The 22952-nt window shown below is 48.2% G+C and overlaps 1 protein-coding gene and 1 pseudogene across 1 annotated transcript; one reads left to right on the plus strand and one right to left on the minus strand.

Moving 5' to 3' along the window:
* Nucleotides 1-2624: 2624 nt before the first annotated feature.
* LOC120674563 lies at nt 2625-5189 on the plus strand (annotated as a pseudogene).
* Nucleotides 5190-5333: 144 nt separating this feature from the next.
* Nucleotides 5334-8422, minus strand: LOC120676472 (RAP domain-containing protein, chloroplastic-like). The gene is made up of 3 exons (XM_039957774.1): nt 6499-8422; nt 6305-6387; nt 5334-5808 (listed from the first exon to the last, which is right to left on the minus strand). The coding sequence occupies exons 1-3, from the start codon at nt 8243-8245 to the stop codon at nt 5737-5739; spliced, it is 1902 nt and encodes a 633-aa protein (XP_039813708.1). The 5' UTR covers nt 8246-8422; the 3' UTR covers nt 5334-5736.
* Between the last annotated feature and the right edge of the window lie 14530 nt (nt 8423-22952).

Consider the following 22952-nt stretch of genomic DNA (forward strand, 5'->3'; position numbering starts at 1 on the left):
GATATGTCCACCAACATCGTCTTCGGTTTCGGCTCCAGTAGCACGTCTTTCATATGGTTCATCTATCGTACCTAAATGAGATACGGCAATGCATATGTATGAATGTATGGAAGTGCAACATACAAGGCATTCATAAAATTACAAGATACTAGCATAAGCACCTAGAGCTATTTAACTTAACCATCACTCAAGCATCTCATAGAAGATAACAAGCCCATCAATCATGCCACACAAATTAACTTAAATTAAACCACTGCAAGCATCCACCATTCAGGAAATTAGCCAAACCTTCTAGCCAACAAAATTTAACATGATTCAACAAAAAATGACATACTTGATGTATCAAACCATGCAGAAAAGAATGGCTTAACAATACTTTTGAAAATTGAAAGATATAACTAGAAACTAAACAAATGCAAAAACTTAACTTGAGGACATGATCTAGCAACCAAAATTTACCAACATGATGAGATATTGATAAAGCATGCAACAATATTTTTCCAACATTTATTGATAACATAAAATATTTAATTTAGCCCTAGCAAAACAAACAGAACAAAAATAGATTTACAAACATGCACATAGCTTCTGGTTCTGAAATTTTTATAGTGAACTAAACATGCAAAGAGTAAGCTACTGCATAAATTTCATAATTTTTGAATATCCAAAACTGCAGATATTAAATAGACAAGCGTAAACAAGCATTAACCATGATTAAATCAATACATCATGAAAACATTAAACAAACAGTAGGTTAAATATTTTTCCTAAGTTCTACATGCCAAATCAAAGCTAATCCAACTAGTTTTACATTTTAACCATTTTTCTACTATTTACTATGCATTTTCAAAACTTGCAACCACTTAAACTAACATTTAAACTAGAGCAAAAATTATTTAGAAACTGAAGATTAACCTGTAAGAAAAGTTGTAGATCTTAGAACAAGGAATCCAACAATTTTAGTTTGCATTTTTCTGTTTTTTCTATGATTTACTATGATTTTTTAAAGTTTCAGCCAATTATTACAAAACAACCCTTCGCAGCACTATTCATTTGAGTCTATGGCTGTGCAGAAAAACCCCTGAACTTGTTTCAATTGCTGCACGAAGTCCCTAGTCGCGAGTTGAAGCAGAGCAGCAAGGGGAAACGACGATTCCGGCGATGGGGATGCTTCCCAGCGACGAGGGAGGGGTGGGGGAGTACGAGGGACACGAGAGATACCTCTGGGTGGTCTCGGTTGATGTCGAGGTGGCCGGAGGAGGGCCGGCGACGGGAGCAGCAGCACGGGCGACAGGTTGGTGATGGGCGGCCATGGGAGGGTTCAACAAAGCCGGGCGGACTGGGGGTGCTCGGCGGTGCGGCGCAGGGGCGCGTGCGCGCGGCTCGCGACGAGCAGCAGCATGCCATCGATGGCATGGCTGTAGAACGAGCGCGGAAACAACGGGAACGCGCAAGAACGAGGAGAGCATGAGCTTTAGGGAGTCGAGGGGAGTCGATTTTAGCCGTGGGTTGGTGGAAACGGTGACCGGGAGGTGGAGTTCGATGGCGGCCTGAGTTTCGACGAAATTTTAATGGAGTCTGGTGGCGTGGGGTGTCGATTCCGGCCAGGATAGGACGCGGCCGGGCTCGGGAAGGGACGGAGGAGCTCCGAGGCGAGGCGATGAGGGTTGGGGCGCGAGGAATCGAGGCGCGGGACGGCGAGAGCTGGCCGGCGCAGCGCCGGCGACGGGGCTCTGCTCGAGGTAGAGACGGAAAGAAAGGAGAGGAAAAGAGCTGGCGGTGCTGGAGACTTCGGGAGAGGGAGGGAGAGACGTGCCGGACTCGATCTGCTCGTCGATTGGGCGCACGGCAATGGCCACACGCCTGCAACCGTGTGGCAAGCTGCTGCTGCTGCCACGGTCGAACTGAACCAAAGTTCAGTGTCCATGGCCGGCAAAGACAGCAAGTTGAGCCTTCGTTCCTTCCAAAATCACATTGCAACGATTCAATCGATCAATACAAAAGTTAAGAGGGATTGTAGGGCTACACTTCTTGTATAGAAGTTTCGGTGAAATGATTCACGGAATAGGAGATAAATGGGACCAAAGTTTGGGAAAAACACGAGTTAACTGAATTTTCAAAGGTGCATACTCATTTCAACTACCCGACTTTGAACCAATGATCAAGTTAAGCTCCCAATTAATCCTAATTAAAGTAATTAACACACGGGGTGTTACACTTGGCCTCAAACTAATTTTTTTGCGAACGCGTAGAAAAAATGCACATCATTATATTAAGAAGAAGGAAGAAAGGTCCAAGAGACCTGATACAAACCGCCACTATGGTGGCGACCAAGACAAACTAATCACCAGCCTCAAACTAATCTAAACTTGCCTTTCCCTGCCTCCAGTATCCAGTTTGATACCGACCAAGCTTTGGCAGCATGGTCATTGGTCCAATTGCAAGCTTAATTGAACCTAGTATTAAACTACTGGGCCCAAGGTCTTAATTTTTTGTTCATCGCCATCGCATCCCCTGGCCTCGAACAGAACAACTTTGGACGCATATTAGTACCCGTCCCGTGGTTTACTAGTCACCGCCCTTCCCTCTCACTCTCGGTGTTCAACATTTTCGGGTCGGAATCAATGGCCGCGGCAGCCATGAAGGTTGGCGAGAGGAAGAAGAAGAAGGTGATCATCGACACCGACCCGGGAATCGGTCCGTATCTTCTTTCCATTCTCCTAGTTGGCTTCCTGGATCGCGTTAGCACTGCGCCCAGTTGACTCTCAGTGGATCGTCCGTCCCCATGGAGCAGACGACGCGATGGCCATCCTGGTGGCGCTGCGGTCGCCGGAGCTGGAGGTGCTGGGCCTCACCACCACCTTCGGCAACGTCCACACCTGGTGTAGTATCGCTGTCGCCTTCCCATGCCCTCCGGCTACCGCTGTCATCAGCTGCTGATGCATTTCACTGTTTCAGCTGGAGACTGTTGGAAGAACCGACATCCCCGTGGCGGAGGGGTCCCATGTAGCACTCAAGGTCACTAGCACCATTCCTTCATGTGTTTTTTTTCCAATCTTTTTTTGACAATGGAGACAGCAAGCTCGCTCAGTATGGTACGGAGTACCATTCACGCATGGAATTCGCAGGAGGACACCAAGCTGAGGATCGCGAGCGCTTGCCACGGTTCAGACGGCATGGGAAACCAGGGCCTCCCGCCGGAGACCGCGACGAAGCCAGTGGACCAGCCGGCGGCCGCTTTCCTCGTCGAGCAGGCGAACCTGTACCCTGGGCAGGTCACCGTCGTCGCCCTCGGCCCTCTCACCAACCTCGCTCTGGTCCGCCTCTCTTTGCTCCCTCCCCATCACACCAGATGACGCACCTGCAGATCGCATGGTCTCTTGCTTCCAATGGAAGTGTCAAATCGATCTCCCTATCTGACAATCTGAGTTTCTGTTCATTTCCCAGGCTCTGGAGCTCGACCCTTCGTTCCCGAAGAAGATCGGGCAGGTCGTCGTTCTTGGCGGCGCGTACTCTGTGAGTTCCTGCAGCCCTGCAACCCTGCAGCCGAGACGAATGTGAGTTCCTGACGGCGCGTACTCTGTGAGTTCCTGTATCCCCGTCAACCCTGCAGCCGAGACGAATGTGAGTTCCTGACGGCGCGTTGCGTGCTCAGTGAATTTTTTTGGTTTCTTTCTGATTCAGCTTCAGGAGTTCGTCAGCTCTGCAGCCGTTGACGGGGCCATTGTTCCTGACAGATATTTGGGGATCCTGATGCGGCGGATAAAATTTTCACCTGCGGAGCCGATGTTCTGGCCGTGGGGATCAATGTAACGAATCAAGTGATCCTTTCCGGTAAATCTTTGATGCACTTGAACTAACTTCTGTTCATGATGTCTGCTGCAATTAGGTATGTTTGGATGTGCTGAAGTTGAGTGCTAAACTTTAGCATCCTTTAGCCCTCATAGTTTTGCTAGAGTTTTTGAGTCTCGGCTAAAGTTTATTAGGACTCCGGTTAGCCGGATGTACTCTTCTTCTTTATCAATGAAATAGACACAATCTCGTGCCCGTTCGTTAAAAAAAAAAGTTTATTAGGACTCCTATATGGATAGGCTAGTTCTAAAGTTTAGCACTTTTAGACTTGAGCACTTCGATCCAATAGATTAAGGGATCTTATCAGATCATACAGCATCCTTTAATTGTTGCAGTTGCCATGTATCACGTGTGGACAACTCAATGACATGCTCGCCACATACATTAACTGTTGCAGATGCTGACAGGGAGAAGCTTCAGCAGTCTGATAGCAAATACGCTCGCTACCTGTGCAAGCCTCTGGCCCATTATTTCGATTACCACAGGGAAGTTTACTTCACAAAAGGAAAAGGTGCGTCGCAGTATGTATGGTATTGGCACAATGGCACTAGGTCAGATTGGTTCAGTCGATTGGGTAAACTTGAAGAGGAGACAGATCAAAAAGATTTGCAGTCTTGTGGCTCACACAGAAATGGTTGCAGGGGTGTACCTTCATGATCCAACGGCGCTTCTTGTTGCCGTGAATCCTTCTCTCATGACTTTCACTGAAGGTGCCGTGAGGGTGCAGACGGCTGGAATCACAAAGGGTCTTACGCTTTTCAGGAGTAACGAGAAAAGGTCAAGTCTCTCCCTCTATCTCTGATACAAAGTGCTAATAATTCAACCTGCAAAGGGAGCAGTTTGAGTTTGCATTGAAGAAGAAGAAGAGCAAGCAGCTTAAAAATATGTAGTGATTTGCACCTAGTCTTCTTTGGCTAAACGAAAATTTGTGAATGGATTCATGCTTACCGACTTTTGAGTTTGCATGTACTGCAAATTCAGCCTCTACCTGTGCTTCAGACAGTACTGAGTCTTCCCAACGGATTTGCAGGTATGTGGAGATGACTGCATGGACTGGCATGCCACCGTGAAGGTTGCTGTGGCCATTGATGCCCCTGCCGTAGTAGAGCTGATGATGCAGAGGCTGACGGCGGACGATTATTAGCATCAACAGCAAGCCAGACAGAATAAACCTTGCAATTCCGCACCGAGTCACCCAAATAGACTCCTGAATGAAATTGATGTTGCATTATGCATTTCTCGAAACATAACACCTTGTTCTTGCTACCTTGGGCGATGAAGCACCTTTTGTTCTGTCGAAGATTTACAGTTCAAAGAGAGAAAAGCTGGAAGTGTGTATCCTCTTTGTGGAATTTTCTTGGCATCAAATGCGGGCCTGAAAACACCAGGCATGAATTGCATGTTTACTTTGATGTAATGAAAACATTCGTACCTGGAACCAGCATGACTCATCATCATGCCGCATCAATCAAACACTCGCATAGCACCAACCAGAAAGTCTGTTGCAATGTGCAGGATAACGATTCTTCTATAGGGTGCTTATTGCTCACTGCATTGTTCATAGTACAATATATGCTACAATGTTCAAGAATTGACTATAAGCAATGCTTCCAATCTTCTTCAGTAGACAGTGGCTGTCTCAAAATTAGCATGGTACAGCTTACTTCAAACAATTACTTCTTATCACTAATGCTCAGCTAACTTAAAACTACCCAGAGCACAGTGGCACATCTTAATTTTGAGCTAAATTGAAGTTGCCGAAGCTCACTGACAAGTCCCAAAAAATGTGCAGGAAAATGGCCTGGACTTGTGGGGAGGTCCGTGTAGTTGTCCTTTTTAGAAGTCTTTTTGCTCAATCTCTATTGCAATGCAAAACTGTTGTACTTATTCAGCCTCTATGTCTAATATTCTCCTCAAATATTCCAATTGCTCAAACTCACCTTGGAGCTCGTCCCACTGTAATTGACAAGGGAAACAAAACAATTAGGACATATCCTGGTAAGTTTCAAACCAGAAAGAAAATCTACTTGAAGCTAGAATCTAGACGGCAGAGGTTCTTGAAGACCCTGATGACAGCATATTAGGTTACTCCTTGCTAACCATTTTTGTCTTAACAGTTGGTACTTCAATTATAACACAAAGCAGAACAGGTGTGTGGACCTCTGAATTTCAGAAGGAAGCATGAAGAAAGAAAAAAAATAGAATTAAGTGCATATAGAAATAAACACATGGTGCTTTTTCAGCAAATGATGACTTGTCGTACCTATATTTAGAAAACAAAAACAACAGCACCATTTCTAACAGGCATAGGTCAAGTTCAGACATTGGAATATGAAACTCCGGTCTGAAATATCCTAACGCTACAGTAGAATATCCAAAATAAGCAGGTGATAGTATAAATTTAGAATGACTGCCAATTAATAGCACAAATGGCTGTGAGCATATGACTAACCTCTTGAAGAGACAAGGAAACTAATTTCCACCCAGAAGCAGTAATGTAGCGACGTTTCAGTGCTGTGCGGCCTAAAGGTGTACCTGCAAAATTAGCACACTAGAATTAATTTCTTTGATATTTCTGTAAGATGACAAGAAAGATGTCAGCTTGTAGCTCCATCAGGATGTCACACAAAAGCAACAGAAACATACCCAAATTCCTGGAGAAGTGTGTCGGCCCATCTATCTCAAATGCAAGCTTCTCATCAACTAACACCGCATCAACAGTGTAACCATCGATCGCATATTCTCTAACCCACTCATGCCCTGTACTGTTGAGAAGACGTCCAACCTCCTTTTGAAATGAAGACGTTGTCTTCTGATTGAACCTTTTGCTCTTTCCAGCTCTTGTTATTTTCTCCTCAAGATCACTCCTTAAGCACAATCCAAGATTTGGGTATTCAAGCTTCAAGGACTGGTTTGCAAGATAAACTTGTGAAGCAAACATCATGTCTTCTCTATACTGATCGGAGACCCGTTGCTCTTCGAATTGACTCAGAGTTCTCCAGATATGTAAAAAGAATGGACGGTCCATTTGGCCAATTACAGCATAGGACCAAGCAATATTCCCAATCTGATCTCGGCTGAAGTTCAGAGGACGGTCCATTTCTTGATGCACGCTTGACGTTACATTAGATACATGGCATTGGAACCTGGCATCATTCTGAAAAGCAGCATCTAATGCGTCAAGTAAAGGATGGGGACACTCATTCAGAGAAGCACATCCCCACAAGAACTGAGCAAGCTCTTGCTCCTTGAATGTTTGCGGTATTTGCGCTGCTCTCTGGGCTAGAGCTGAGAAAAGGCCTGGTGCTGATTGGCGCATGGAAGCAAATGCTCCGGCGACATTGGCAACATTCTGTGCATTGAACTCTTGAACCTTGGTGATGGCCACATCAGCAATCCTACCCATCTCAGATAGGTAGAGCAGGTCGCCGCCAATCTTGGACAATGCCCAGGCGATGTTGGACACACCCTGTGGAGAGCATTCTGGCAGGGCGACCATGGCCAGACCAACGAGCATTGACATGTCCCTCTGGCGCGCAAAGGCGAGCCGGTGCGTCTGCATCATGGACACCGCCTCCATATTCTTGGCAATGCGGTGGAGCGCGGTGGCGATGTTGAGCGGCGTGAGCGGTGAGGGGCTGAGACCCTTGGCGACGTCGGCAATCACCTCTGCCGCAAGGGCCAGCACCTCATAGGCGGTCTGCGCCTGGACGATTGAGCGGTTCAAAGACACCTCCTTGCTCCGGTTGGACGGCGCGGCCGAGAACCTGGACAGCGTCTGGACGAACGCCTCCCTGTTCCTCTGGCGCTTTTCGTCGAACATGCCGTCCGCGAACTGCGCGACCCGGAGCTCCAGGTCGTCCATGTCCCGCAAATCGTCAACGACGTCATCGTCTTCGTCTTCGTCTTCGTCTCCATCTTCATCTTCCAAGTCAGCATCCAGCTGCTTCTTGCGGCGCTTGAGCTCGGCGGCCGCTTTCTTGAGATCTTTCTTCTTGGCGGTCTTCTTCTTCTTCTTTTTCTTGGGCGTGGACACCATCCGCTCCAGCGAGGGCGCGAGGCCCCGCGCCTCGATGGAGCGCAGCGCGGAGCGGCGCGCGCGGACGCACCAGTCGGTGGCCTCGGCGGGGAGAAGCTCCTCCTCTCCCTCCTCTTCCCCCTCGAGCGGGTCGGGGCTCCCCGCGCCCGCCCCCAGAAAGTCGAGCTGCCACTGCGGCGTGGCGTCGGCGCGGTCCTCGGAGACGGCGCGGGGAATGAAAAGCGCGGGCTTTCCGGAGACCCTGCCGAAGCAGCTGAGGCGGAGCTTGGGGGAGGACTTGAGCAGCACGGAGAAGCTGCAGATGCCGGTGCTGCTCCGGGCAAGGGCCAGACCGAGGGGGATTGCAGCTTCCATCCCTCCTCTGGCGGCCGCGAGCTCACCTCAGGGATGGAACGTGGATGCAAATATTGCGGATAAGAATAGGATTTTATTAGTTGGAAAATGGCGTCGAAGAGGCAAAGCCGCAAGCGTCGAAAATGGCGGTTGCTCTTTTGTGTTTTGTCATGCTACATATTCTTGAAATGTGATTATGTGATACATATTCTTGAGAAAATGGCCGCGAGCCGATGCATCCGAGTAAAAGGCAGCAACACCAGACAAAATATCAAACCGAAACTCTGCTGCAAATGAATAAAAAACTGCACCGTTCCGTCTATATAATTAAAGATTTCACTATTCGGTAGTGGTGTTTTGTGAAGAGTGAATAGCTACGAAGTCACCTGCTTGATCTGGGGGCCACTAGTTGAAAACATCTAAACCTCTAATTCGAGTTTTGATAATTAATAATAACGGTTTGTGGATTAACAATTTCATTTGAGATAATAAATATAGATTGATCCACGGTTGAAAAGGATTTGATTATGATCGTATGGAGTTTTGGAGATGATGTGTAAAACTCGGGCTCAAGGCAAAAGTATCAAATATGGCTTTTGCATTTTACCGGTCATAAGGCGATTAGTGGATGAGAAATAACCGGATTTGTTGGATAGATAGTCGTACTATCAAGAGGGGTCGTGTACTCGTGCTTGACGGGTCTTTAGTGACATTTTGCTCAAAATATCTAGATGCATGCATAAGGGCTAACGATGTTTTTGAAAAGTTTGAAAAAAGGTTCAAAAGATTGAGTGCTGACCGTCTAGCGCGGACAGTCCACCCCTAGGGCGCGGACTGTCCGCCACTCACTTTGAAATGTACCAGAGAGGCTGTTTTGGCTCTGGTGGGTGTTAGAAAAGGATGGCGGACAGTCCGGTCCAGGCGGATGGACGGTCCGCCGCACTAATTAAAATTGTACCAGAGACATGTTTCGTCTCTGGCGGAAAAGAGGGTTGAACGGCGGATGGTTCGCCCCTAGGGCGCGGACGGTCCGCCCTTGGGGCGCGGCGGACGTCCGCCGGTCATTTAAAGTTTTGTACCAGAGACGTTGCATCTCTGGGTGCGCTGATGACTGGAACGGCGGACTGTCCGCCCCTGGGGCGCGGACGGTCCGCCCGTCACTTAACTTTTGTACCAGAGACGTTTTTCGTCTCTGGTGGTGTGGAACATTGAATCGCGGACGGTATGCTCCTAGGGTGTGGACAGTCCGCCAGGGCTATAACGGCTAGTTCTGACACACAATCATTGCACTCTGACTCATTGGTTTATAAGGGCGGACAGTTCGGTTTTTGAACTGCGGACGGTCCGCGATTTCACAGAAAAGAGTGTAACGGCTAGTTTTTTAGGGGATGTCTATATATATCCAATGCTCGGCCATTGGGAGACTCTCTTGGCCATTTGAACTACATTCTTGACACATTAGAGCTGAGCCATCCCTCTCTCACACATTTTTGCTTAGTGATTGCATCTTTGAGAGTGTGAGAGCATCCTAGTACATTGCATCAAGTGTTTGAGTTTTGTGGTACTTAGGAAACTTCAAGCAAGCGTCATCGACTTGTTACTCTTGGGAGTTACCTGTAACACCCCTGTGTTAATCGTCTCGCTAATCACGAGTTAACTCGCTAATCGTGGACTCAAAATTTGTCATTAGCGTTAACCGAGTACGCGATTTAATCTTTGTCTTAGCCGTGTTCGATCTCGTTTTTGTCCTTGATCCGAGCCTCAAATCGATTTTCGCCCAAAACGAAAATTGTAGATCTTTTAATCCTCTACAACTTCTATTTTGGCCAAATTTCAAGTTCCTATATGAAAATTGGAGTTTCAACTGGTCAAACTCGGGCTAAAATCTTTTAAACGAGCAAACAGTGCCCCTCCTGTGCTCGATACTGTGCCCCGACGCCCATACAGCCGCTGGTCGCCGGCGAGCGTGTCCACGCGTCGGCAATCGCGCTCGACCTCGGTGTCTGAGCGCCGCTCTTAGCCATGCGTACGCCCTCGAACCTTCCCGTCCTGTCCCGTCCTCCCTTCCATCCCCATCCTCGGGCTCGCGCGGAGCTAGGTCGAGCAGAGTCGCCGCCGTCCGCCGCGCCGGCCACTGCTCGCCACCCCGCTTCGATTCATCGCGCTCCAAGCCACTGCACCCCGCCCCGAAGCTCGTCCATCCCTCCACGAGCGCGGCCGTGCCCTACCCCGGCCGAAGTCGAGCTCCAGACCGCGGCCGCCATTGCCGTCGCCCCGAGCTTCGCCCCCCCCCACGTCGAGCTCCATCTTCCGGCCATCCTCCGCCTCAAATTGAACCGCGGTGAGCTCCCCTACGACCCACTCTCGCTCCCCGGCCTCTTTTCCCTTTGATTCCGGCGCTATCGTCGCCGCAGCGCCGCCGCGCCGCCGCCACCGCGCGCACACCGCCGGGGCTCCCTGCGCCAACTCGCGGGCCACCGCCGCGCGCCCCGCAGCCGCCAGCCCGCCGCGGACGCTACCCCGCCGCCTGGACGCCGCCTCCGCCGCCGGCCGGGCTGGAACGGTCGCGCGCCGCCATGCCCTGCCTTTGCGCCACCGCGAGCCGCGCTGAGCGCGCGCCCTGCCGCGCCGCCGCGGGCGCCGGCCCCGCCGGGCTGCCTGGGCCGCGGGCGGGCCAGGCCGCGCCGCTGGCGAGCCGCGGGCGGGCTAGGCCGCCGCCGCCGCGGTGTCTGGCCGCCTCGCCGGCCACGGCCTGGAGCGCGGGGAGCAGAGGAGGGGGGCGGGCCGGGCTCACTGACGGGTGGGCCCCGGCTGTCAGCCCCCTTTTATCTTTATGTTTTTGAGATTTATTCCTTTAACTCGGCTGAAACTTTGTAATTGCATAGAAATTCGTAGAAAAATGATAAAAATGCAAAATAAATTTTGTTAGGTTTCTAAAATCATGATCTTCAGAGGAAAAATACTTAAACATGCATTTTATCACTTTTCTCTGCTGAAATTTCAGTTTGCATTAAACCTAGTTTATTTATTACCGGTAGTTCTAGGGCTCTAAAAATTATGGAAAATTCGCAGTGGCTTACTCATTTCATGTGTAGTCCACTGTAAAATGTTCATGGCCTATTTCTTTGTACTTTTGTGTAGATCTTTTTGTGTTTGGTTTAGCTTGCTAGGGCAAAAATAAATGCTTTCTATCATCAGCAATTGTTGGAAAAATTTGGATGGCATGCTTACTGCTTTCACATTGATCTGGTTAAATTTTGTTGCTAGGTCATGTTTGTAGGTTAGGGTTTTGCTTATATTTTGCCCTAGCTTGCTCTTTTCTTTATTTCAATGTTGTTAGTAGTATATTTTTCATGCATGTGTAGCATTAGCAAAGCTAGTTCTGTCTCACTTCTTGCTGCTCTAAGCAAGTTAGTAGTAGTTATTTTGGAAGGAACCACTTCAGGCTAAATGTTTGAACTTTGGATCGCATCTTCAGCACTCATGCGTTGCTCTGTGTTCTAATTGTTGCATGGCATACTCTTATTCGTGTAGACGCCGCGAACGAAGTCGCCTACGAGCTGATCGCTGAGCCGGTCCAGGAGCCACGAGCAGAAGAGCCGTAGAAGGACGCCGTTGAGCCCACTCCAGAGGTTTTCGTTAACCCCGCTGACCTGCAAGGCAAGCCCCGGAGCATAACCGTAATTTAAATTATTTCAATGTTTATTTAAGTATTGTGCATTTATGTTCTAGGAATTGAATGGAACCATAGTATGCATGTTTTTCCTAGGTACCGTGGGCCTATACTAGTATGCAGGTGTCGATAGAAATGCTCTGCTAAATATGATTTCGGTAGAAGTCGAGTGATTACTGTCACTCGCGAGTTTAGGATCTTGATCCCTTAGCCTTGGCTTTGAAATGTTTTGTTGAGTAAAGAGAATTGGAGACCGGGCGGAAATGAGTTGGATTAATGATATGGAATGGATGAAAAGAAATCTCCGCCTGTGTCGATTGAGGACCGTTCCGTTGTTGACAGTGTTGACTGAGTTTGAACAGTACTAACCACATGCCGGAAGTAGGAGGTAGTCGAAACCGGTAAGCTAATTACCTGATTAGCAACGATACTTTGAATCGCGACCTGCTACTTTGGGAGTGGGATGATGGCGGGTGTTGGAGTGTATGTCGCCTCCTAGTTCTCTGGGAGTTCGCTGTGAGGGACCCTTCACCCGGGTTTTGGCAGGCGTGATTCAGACGTCGGGGTGATGATGGGAACAGTTGACGTGTGTGGCCCGACGGGGTTTACGCGTGTCATGTGAGTTAGGTCCACCTTGCAAGGTTAAATCGGATCGATTCGCCGTCTCTCTCGGTTAAGAGAACCTTGGTCACTTTGTCACATCGTAGTAAGAAAGTGGAATGAATATGGAATGGAAAAGGCTGGTTTGGGAGTTGCTAAAAGATAATCTGTTCCACCATGTGTGCTCTAGATGATTAGGCGAATTTAGTTACTACTTGGTACACTAAATGGAGCTAAAATATTGAAAGTAAGGATTCACTTCTAGTAGCTTTTCAGCAAAAGAACTCCAGAGCCAAAAAGCCTTGCATGTCTAGGTAATGGGCTAAGTATACCCAAAGTGGGGTAAGCCTTGCTGAGTATTAGTATACTCAGGGTTGTTGTTGTAACCCTTTTTAGCAGGTTGTGTCCCCGCTGACTTCGAGGAGATCTGTGCGTCCTGGATTGGACAGCCGCTTCCTCCTGGGTGGACCGTCGAGTGGGCCCCGTCTTCCCCGTGAAGATTGGGCAGGTTGGCGTCACATCGGTGGGCAGGATGTGGAGCTCACCTTTTATCATCGTCGTGGTTATCGTATTGTATTTCGAACTCAGTTTTAAACTTCCTCTGTGCGTTTGAACTCTGTTGTTTGTATTTAAACCTTTTATGTAAAACCGGTGTTGTAAATTAATTTTGAAGACTTCTGTGTGCTGGTATCACCTGTGCTCGTCTTCGTACGGGTCTAAATGCAATTGTGATCCTGGAGTATAGTAGTTTAATCGGGATTTTACCCGACAGCCTGTCAGGTTACACCGTTTTAAATGCACAGTAACTTGATTAAGTATTAAGATGATGGTTAGTGCATTTAAGTCGGTTTAATTTGGACGGTGCTGCTACAGCTGGCATCAGAGCTCTAAATTGCACTGGGGTGATTACCTTGCAACGATTTCGGGTTTTTCGAAAAGTTGACGCTAGATGCGCTAAGGAATAGGATAGATAGTTCGTATGCCCTAATTATGTTATATAAGTTAGGTGGCAACTAAGTATCTATTTTATTCCAGCACTTCCAGCTTTTACTTTTTGTTAAACCTTACTTCTGTAACGACGCACCTACGCTAAGGTAAGCAAGGTAAGCATTCTTGGTAGTCCTTTAGAATAGCCCACGTATTTCATACGTGCGCGGGTCCCGTATGTTGAGCATACGAGGTGATAAGGCTCAATTCAAACGAGCCTGTCGCTATCTGCCGCCTGATATGGAGTGCGGATTTTCATGCCGTGTGATTGTGATCACGGCCATTTCGTAAGGCAATGTTACGAGATGTAAACCTGTCATGCGGTTGGCCATGACCGTGACCCTTGGGACACGTCTACCCTTGGATGTCCCGTAAGGCGAGTGTACGGGAAGTGAATACGTTGTTATGACGTATGCAGCGCTGCCCATTCAGCGTCGAACGTTTGGGTGCCATCTCTATAGTGGATGGTAATGTATGTGTGAATATGTGGGAAACTGCATATGCGTTACCCGTGTGGCGTAGGACGCATGGGGGCCGTTCGTGTGTGCTGGCACGAAGGGTCCAGAAATGGATAATTATATCTCTCTTGTTGTCTTGGTTTGTTTGCAGGAAACTAACTTCGTAAGCGCGTTATAAAATCCTTGATCGTAGGAACGACTAGTCTATATATAGGGAGAGTACGTAAATGTGCCACCGATTGTCCGCGTATACCATATTTTGGTACTTGTTGGGTGAGAAACGCTAGAACGTGGCTTGCAACTTGTATCTTGCATTCCTGAGTTGTTGTTGTTTTGTTGCTTATGGTAGCGCTCATAAAAATTTATTGGATCGCTATGTTTTTACTATGCGTTCTTCAAAATTTTATATATGTTGCGTTGCCAGTTTAAACCTGTTTCTTTTGAAAACTGTCACTTACGTTAGCGCTATGTGTTCTTACAGATGGCTAGCTTCACGCACGTGATCGTGGACGCTGAGGGTTGGGCGCACTCCAATGCCCTCCACACCGGTCACTTTCCTCGTCTGCTGTGGCAGATGCTCAGGGCGTTTGACTACACTGAGCCCCCACAGTACTCAGGACACGAGTCTAGCTTGCTGGGCACCGAGCGCTGTCAGATGATCGTGAAGATCCCTGCGTGCCCCGCTCGCTTGGAATGGGACTCGTGGCAGCTCACTGTCTATGGTAGGAAGCTGGCAGACTCCTGGGAGATTGCAGCTAGGAAGGCTATTGAGGAGTTCTCAGAGAAGCATAATGCAGAGGTGATAGATACTCCTTACAGTGTGTTTCCTCTGAAGGATGAGACCACTCAGGCCTATGCAGATCGGGTTAACCGCAACCTGAACTACATGATGCCAGACTACAACGTCAGGACAACACTCTCGTTCAGCTACTCCTCAGCTTTGAGCAACATGTATGAGCAGCTTCGCGAGGAAAATGCGATATGCAGGAGCAAGGCTCGAGAGGCTCACCTCCATGAGCAGCACATGATTGGTACCCAGGACAAGATCAAGACCCTGAAGGCCAAGTCCAGAGCAAGAAAGATCAGGATTCAGGAGTTGCAGGAGGAGTTGGAGAACAGGACTCAGATGGTGCAGCACCTGGAGGGGCAGCTTCAGCAGGCCCAGGAGTGGATTGAGGACGCTCAGGCTCAAGTGCAGGCAGCAGCAGAGATGGAGGCTGAGGCAACCGAGGAGGATCCAGAAGAAGAGGAAGAAGAAGAAGAGGACCCTGAGGAGATCGAGGGAGTGTCTGGAGTCGAGTCGGGACCTGGGACTCCGTGAGGACGTAGCTGGATCGCGCCGATTCTCCCCTTGCAGTGTAGCCTAACTGTAGGATAGTTGGGTAGGATGACCAACATAGTGCCCTAGGCTAACCTTGGGTTGAGAATTCTTTTGTGGCTCGGTAGTTCGAGTCATGTTGGATAACCCTTTCTAGTGTGGTGTGTAGCCGGGTTGTGCGAGACCCTTCTTTTAGTAGTGGTGTGTTCTCGGGTCGTTTGTGAACCCTTCTCTAATGTTAGTTTGTTGCCGTAGCACGGCTTGGTATTGTACTGAACCTTGTTTCAAATCAAGCAGCGTGGCTGCATAGTGTAAATTGCTTATGTTAATGATCTTTCTCGTTGCTGCTTTAGTTCGTCAAATCCGGTGGTATGAAATTTCACCGATGAGCTGTGTTTTGGTTGTCTTCGAAGTTGAAATCTTGTTGAGGTGGTTTCAAATGAGGCAAGTTAGTTTATCTTCCCTTGGTGAACCATATCGCGAGGGGAAGGATTCATGCCGTGTGTTCATATTATATATGCACATTCTTTATTTGCATGAATTAGTCCTGATAGAGAAATGGCTAACCAGGGGAATGATTATTTTGCAGATGGGTGATAATCATGACAATGAGAATCACGAAGCACTGCCCCAACAACCTCCCTCGTTGGCTCAAGCTGTTGCGGCTCTTATCGCGGACCGCAACGAGCAGACTGAGTTAATAAGGCAACTGGTGCAATCCCAAGTCAATGCCGGCAGAGGTCGACATGCTCCCCCGCTAGCACCAGCAGAAACTGACTATGTCGGTTTTCTGGCCACCCAGCCACCTCTGTTCCATAAGGCCGATGATCATCTTGAGGCTGATGCTTGGATTCGCACCATTGAGGATAAGTTCAGCAACCTCAATTGCGCAGAAATGGACAAAGCCGCCTTTGCAGCACAACAGCTGAGAGGACCTACAAAAATATGGTGGGTCAATCACAAGGCTCTACTTCCCGCTGGTACACGTCTCACCTGGGATGAGTTTGTGGCAACTTTTAAAGCCCACCACATCCCTACAAGTTTAATGAGGAGAAAGATGGCAGAGTTCCTAGCTCTGAAGCAAGGGACCAACACCGTGCTCCTATATGCTCAGACTTTTAATCAGTTATCCCAGTATGGTGGTTTTCATGTGGACACTGATGAGAAGAAACATGATTGCTTCAGAAGGGGACTTAGCACAAAGCTTCAAGACAAGCTAGCTCTCACTATGTGCAACAACTTTACCGATCTGGTTAATAAAGCTATCACTCAGGAAGATGCCACGCTGGCGCACAAAGCTGACAAGAAGAGAAAGGCACCTGCTGGATCCTCCAGCAATGCACCCCAGAGGTACAAGCTGGTTCAGACAGGGAATCAACAGGCTTCAAACCGTCCTCCACAGCAGGGCCGTTGGGTCGCTAGACCACCTAAGCAACAGCAGCAGTGGGCACCCCGTTTTCCGACATAGCAGCAGAGGCCTTTAATGCTACCAGCTCCACGCCCCAACAACTACCCATGTTACAATTGTGGTAACCTAGGGCACTTTGCACGTGACTGTCGTCTGCCACCTCGGCAGAATATCTACAAGACTCCAGCGCTGAGTCAAGGTTCCAGCCAGAAGGATCAGAAAAAGAAGGTTGTACCTGCCAAGACTGGTCGTGTGAACTACACCACTCTGGAGGAAGTCCCGGTGGGCACCCAAGTGATGGCGGGTACGTTCTCCGTTAATCACTGCCCTGTTACTGTGCTATTTGATTCGGGAGCACCTCATACCTTCATCAGTCAAGCATGTGTAGCACGGCTTAATTTGCAAGTAACCCACATGATAAGACCTTATATCATTCATACACCGGGCGCACACTTAAATACCAGCCAATTCGTTCGAGGTGTGCCCCTTGACTTGAATGGGACGATTTTTCCGATTACACCCATTGTCCTTCCAAGCCAGGGGATAGATATCATACTTGGAATGAATTGGATGAAGGAACATGGTGCTACCATCAATACCTCCTCTCGTGTTATTCAGTTAAACTCTCCCACATATGATTCTATGGATATTCATCTTTCCCAGCATGCAATTCCAGCCACTATCATATACCATCTTGAGGGAAAAATTCTAGAAGTAATTCCGGTGGTTTGTGAATACCCCGATGTATTTCCGGAGGACTTGCCAGGCATGCCTCCCGATCGGGATATTGAGTTTGTCATTGAGTTACAGCCTGGCACAGCGCCCATATCTCGAAGGCCATATAGAATGACTCCGAGTGAGTTGGCTGAATTAAAAATCCAGTTACAAGAATTGCTGGATAAAGGCTTTATTCGTCCGAGCACCTCACCTTGGGGTTGCCCGGCTTTGTTCGTAAAGAAGAAAGATCACGGACTGAGGCTATGTGTGGATTATCGATCGCTGAATGCAGTCACCATCAAAAACAAATATCCACTTCCCCGTATTGATATTCTTTTTGATCAACTAGCTGGAGCTAAAGTATTCTCAAAAATAGATCTACGATCTGGTTATCATCAAATCAAAATCAGACCGGTGGATATACCAAAACTAGCTTTCTCTACTCGTTATGGTCTTTACGAGTATTTGGTAATGTCTTTCGGATTAACCAATGCTCCCGTTTATTTCATGTACCTCATGAATTCGGTATTCATGCCGGAGTTAGACAAGTTCGTCATGGTCTTCATTGATGACATCCTGATCTACTCCAAGAATGAGGAAGAACATGCTCATCACCTTCACATAGTACTTCAGCGTCTGAGAGAGCACCAGCTTTATGCCAAATTCAGCAAATGTGACTTCTGGCTGAAGGAAGTGCCATTCCTCGGTCATGTCATATCTGCTGAGGGCATCTCTGTGGATCCCAGTAAAGTACAGGATGTACTCGATTGGGAAGCTCCAACTTCAGTTCCTGAAATCCGCAGTTTCTTGGGTTTAGCTGGTTATTATCGTCGGTTTATCCCAGAATTCTCCAGAATTGCGAAGCCGATGACTGAACTTCTTAAGAAGGGTGTCAAATTCTATTGGAGTGCCCAATGTGAGGAAGCTTTCCAGAAATTGAAAACACTTCTCACTTCAGCTCCAATCTTGGCCCAGCCTAATACTACAAAACCTTTTGATGTCTACTGTGATGCCTCGGGCACAGGACTCGGTTGTGTCTTGATGCAGGAAAATCGAGTGATTGCTTATGCTTCTCGATCACTCAAGCGTCATGAAGAAAACTATCCCACTCATGATCTTGATTTAGCAGCTGTGGTCCATGCTCTGAAGATCTGGCGACACTATCTTTTAGGTTCATTGTGCAACATCTATACTGATCACAAGAGTCTCAAATACCTTTTCACTCAAGCTGATTTGAACATGCGTCAAAGGAGATGGCTTGAGTTAATTAAATATTATGAGCTCGAAGTGCATTATCATCCTGGCAAGGCGAATATGGTTGCCGATGCGCTAAGTCGCAAAGCTCACTGTCATTGCATTTCAGCTATACCATTAAGCGAATCCCTTTGCTTTGAAATGGAAAAGCTGAACTTAAGCATTGTACCACATGGCACATTGGCTCATCTAGAGCTTACTCCTACTCTTCGTGACCTTATCATCACGGTACAAAAGCAAGATAAAGGGGTGAAGGAAATTCAGAGAAGACTATCAGAAGGAGATCCTAAAGTGAGTTGCTTCCATCAAGATACTGAGAATGTGTTATGGTTCAAGAACCGATTAGTGGTGCCTAACAATTTTGAGCTCAGAAAACAAATTCTTGACGAAGCCCATACTTCACGGTTATCAATCCATCCAGGTAGCAACAAGATGTATCAAGATCTTAAACAACGTTTTTGGTGGACTCGGATGAAAAGAGAAATTGCCAAGTATGTGTCAGAGTGTGATATCTGTAGAAGAGTTAAGGCTAGTCATCTCAGACCAGCTGGAACTCTCCAGCCCTTGAACATTCCTGAATGGAAATGGGAGGATATCAGCATGGATTTCATCGTCGGCTTACCTCGGACTCAAAAGGGTTACGATTCTATTTGGGTTGTGGTCGACAGGCTAACTAAGTCAGCACATTTCCTCCCAGTTAAGACGACATATTTGACCAAGCAGTATGCGGAATTGTATATTAATCGCATACTTTGTTTGCATGGTGTGCCAAAGACTATCATTTCTGATCGGGGAACTCAATTCATTGCTCGTTTTTGGGAGCAATTACATGCTTGCTTGGGAACGCATCTTATTCGTAGCTCTGCATATCACCCTCAAACAGACGGCCAAACCGAGAGGATAAATCAAATTTTGGAGGATATGCTCCGTGCCTGCGTCTTAACCTATCCACAGAAATGGGATCAATGTTTGCCATTAGCTGAATTTTCTTATAACAATAGTTATCAAGAGAGCATCAAAATGGCACCATTCGAAGCTCTATACGGTCGTCGATGCCGTACACCTCTCAATTGGTCTGAAACCGGGGAAAGAACTATTTTTGGACCCGACATGGTTCAAGAGGCCGAAGAACAAGTTCGTCTTATCCAAGCCAACTTAAAGATTGCACAGTCTCGACAGAAGAGCTATGCGGATAAAAGAAGAGATCCACTCGTCTTTAAAGTCGGTGACCATGTCTATTTAAAAGTATCACCTTGGAAAGGCGTGCAAAGATTCGGAATAAAAGGGAAGTTAGCTCCCCGCTACATCGGTCCATATCCAATTGTGGAACGATGCGGTCCTGTGGCTTATCGGTTGGATCTTCCAGCGAATCTTTCTGTAGTTCATAACATCTTCCATGTGTCACAACTCAGATTGTGCCTTAGAGTTCCGACGGAAGCTGTAGAAAGCGACTCGATTCAATTAGAGTCTGATCTCACATATCCTGAGCATCCTATCAAGATTATTGATCGCAAGGATCGAGTTACTCGTCGCACAACCAACCGATTCTACAAAGTACAATGGAGTAATCACTCCGAAGAAGAAGCTACTTGGGAGAAAGAGGAATTTCTGAGATCCAAGTATCCGGACCTTTTAAACGCTCATCCAGGTACTACATCTTCGAACCTTCTCGCCTTGTACTTTCTATCGTGTGTGAATCTCGGGACGAGATTCCTTTAAGGGGGGAAGGCTGTAACACCCCTGTGTTAATCGTCTCGCTAATCACGAGTTAACTCGCTAATCGTGGACTCAAAATTTGTCATTAGCGTTAACCGAGTCCGCGATTTAATCTTTGTCTTAGCCGTGTTCGATCTCGTTTTTGTCCTTGATCCGAGCCTCAAATCGATTTTCACCCAAAACGAAAGTTGTAGATCTTTTAATCCTCTACAACTTCTATTTTGGCCAAATTTCAAGTTCCTATATGAAAAATGGAGTTTCAACTGGTCAAACTCGGGCTAAAATCTTTTAAACGAGCAAACAGTGCCCCTCCTGTGCTCGATACTGTGCCCCGACGCCCATACCGCCGCTGGTCGCCGGCGAGCACGTCCACGCATTGGCAATCGCGCTCGACCTCGGTGTCTGAGCGCCGCTCTTAGCCACGCGGACGCCCTCGAACCTTCCCGTCCTGTCCCGTCCTCCCTTCCATCCCCATCCTCGGGCTCGCGCGGAGCTAGGTCGAGCAGAGTCGCCGCCGTCCGCCGCGCCGGCCACTGCTCGCCACCCCGCTTCGATTCATCGCGCTCCAAGCCACTGCACCCCGCCCCGAAGCTCTCCATCCCTCCACGAGCGCGGCCGTGCCCTACCCCGGCCGAAGTCGAGCTCCAGACCGCGGCCGCCATTGCCGTCGCCCCGAGCTTCGCCCCCACCCCCCCACATTGAGCTCCATCTTCCGGCCATCCTCCGCCTCAAATTGAACCGCGGTGAGCTCCCCTACGACCCACTCTCACTCCCCGGCCTCTTTTCCCCTTGATTCCGGCGCTATCGTCGCCGCAGCGCCGCCAAGCCGCCGTGTCCGCGCCGCCGCCACCGCGCGCACGCCGCCGGGGCTCCTTGCGCTAGCTCGCGGGCCACCGCCGCGCGCCCCGCAGTCGCCAGCCCGCCTGGATGCCGCCTCCGCCGCCGGCCGGGCCGCCATGCCCTGCCTCTGCGCCGCCGCGAGCCGCGCTGAGCGCGCGCCCTGCCGCGCCGCCGCGGGCGCCGGGCTGCCTGGGCCGCGGGCGGGCCAGGCCGCCGCCGCCGCCGCGGTGTCTGGCCGCCTCGCCGGCCACGGCCTGGAGTGCGGGGAGCAGAGGAGGGGGGCGGGCCGGGCTCACTGACGGGTGGGCCCCGGCTGTCAGCCCCCTTTTATCTTTATGTTTTTGAGATTTATTCCTTTAACTCGGCTGAAACTTTGTAATTGCATAGAAATTCATAGAAAAATGCTAAAAATGCAAAATAAATTTTGTTAGGTTTCTAAAATCATGATCTTCAGAGGAAAAAATACTTAAACATGCATTTTATCATTTTTTCTCTGCTGAAATTTCAGTTTGCGTTAAACCTAGTTTATTTATTACCGGTAGTTCTAGGGCTCTACAAATTATGGAAAATTCGCAGTGGCTTACTCATTTCATGTGTAGTCCACTGTAAAATGTTCATGGCCTATTGCTGTGTACTTTTGTGTAGATCTTTTTGTGTTTGGTTTAGCTTGCTAGGGCAAAAATAAATGCTTTCTATCATCAGCAATTGTTGGAAAAATTTGGATGGCATGCTTACTGCTTTCACGTTGATCTGGTTAAATTTTGTTGCTAGGTCATGTTTGTAGGTTAGGGTTTTGCTTATATTTTGCCCTAGCTTGCTCTTTTCTTTATTTCAATGTTGTTAGTAGTATATTTTTCATGCATGTGTAGCATTAGCAAAGCTAGTTTTGTCTCACTCCTTGCTGCTCTAAGCAAGTTAGTAGTAGTTATTTTGGAAGCAACCACTTCAGGCTAAATGTTTGAACTTTGGATCGCATCTTCAGCACTCATGCGCTGCTCTGTGTTCTAATTGTTGCATGGCATACTCTTATTCGTGTAGACGCCGCGAACGAAGTCGCCTGCGAGCTGATCGCTGAGCCGGTCCAGGAGCCACGAGCAGAAGAGCCACAGAAGGACGCCGTTGAGCCCACTCCAGAGGTTTTCGTTAACCCCGCTGACCTACAAGGCAAGCCCCGGAGCATAACCGTAATTTAAATTATTTCAATGTTTATTTAAGTATTGTGCATTTATGTTCTAGGAATTGAATGGAACCATAGTATGCATGTTTTCCCTAGGTACCGTGGGCCTATACTAGTATGCAGGTGTCGATAGAAATGCTCTGCTAAATAGGATTTCGGTAGAAGTCGAGTGATTACTGTCACTCGCGAGTTTAGGATCTTGATCCCTTAGCCTTGGCTTTGAAATGTTTTGTTGAGTAACGAGAATTGGAGACCGGGCGGAAATGAGTTGGATTAATGGTATGGAATGGATGAAAAGAAATCTCCGCCTGTGTCGATTGAGGACCGTTCCATTGTTGGCAGTGTTGACTGAGTTTGAACAGTACTAACCTCATGCCGGAAGTAGGAGGTAGTCGAAACTGGTAAGCTAATTACCTGATTTGCAATGATACTTTGAATCGCGACCTGCTACTCTGGGAGTGGGATGATGGCGGGTGTTGGAGTGTATGTCGCCTCCTAGTTCTCTGGGAGTTCGCTGTGAGGGACCCTTCACCCGGGTTTTGGCAGGCGTGATTCAGACGTCGGGGTGATGATGGGAACA

Source organism: Panicum virgatum, chromosome 5N (assembly GCF_016808335.1).
Source record: "Panicum virgatum strain AP13 chromosome 5N, P.virgatum_v5, whole genome shotgun sequence".
Classification (NCBI taxonomy): Eukaryota; Viridiplantae; Streptophyta; class Magnoliopsida; order Poales; family Poaceae; genus Panicum; species Panicum virgatum.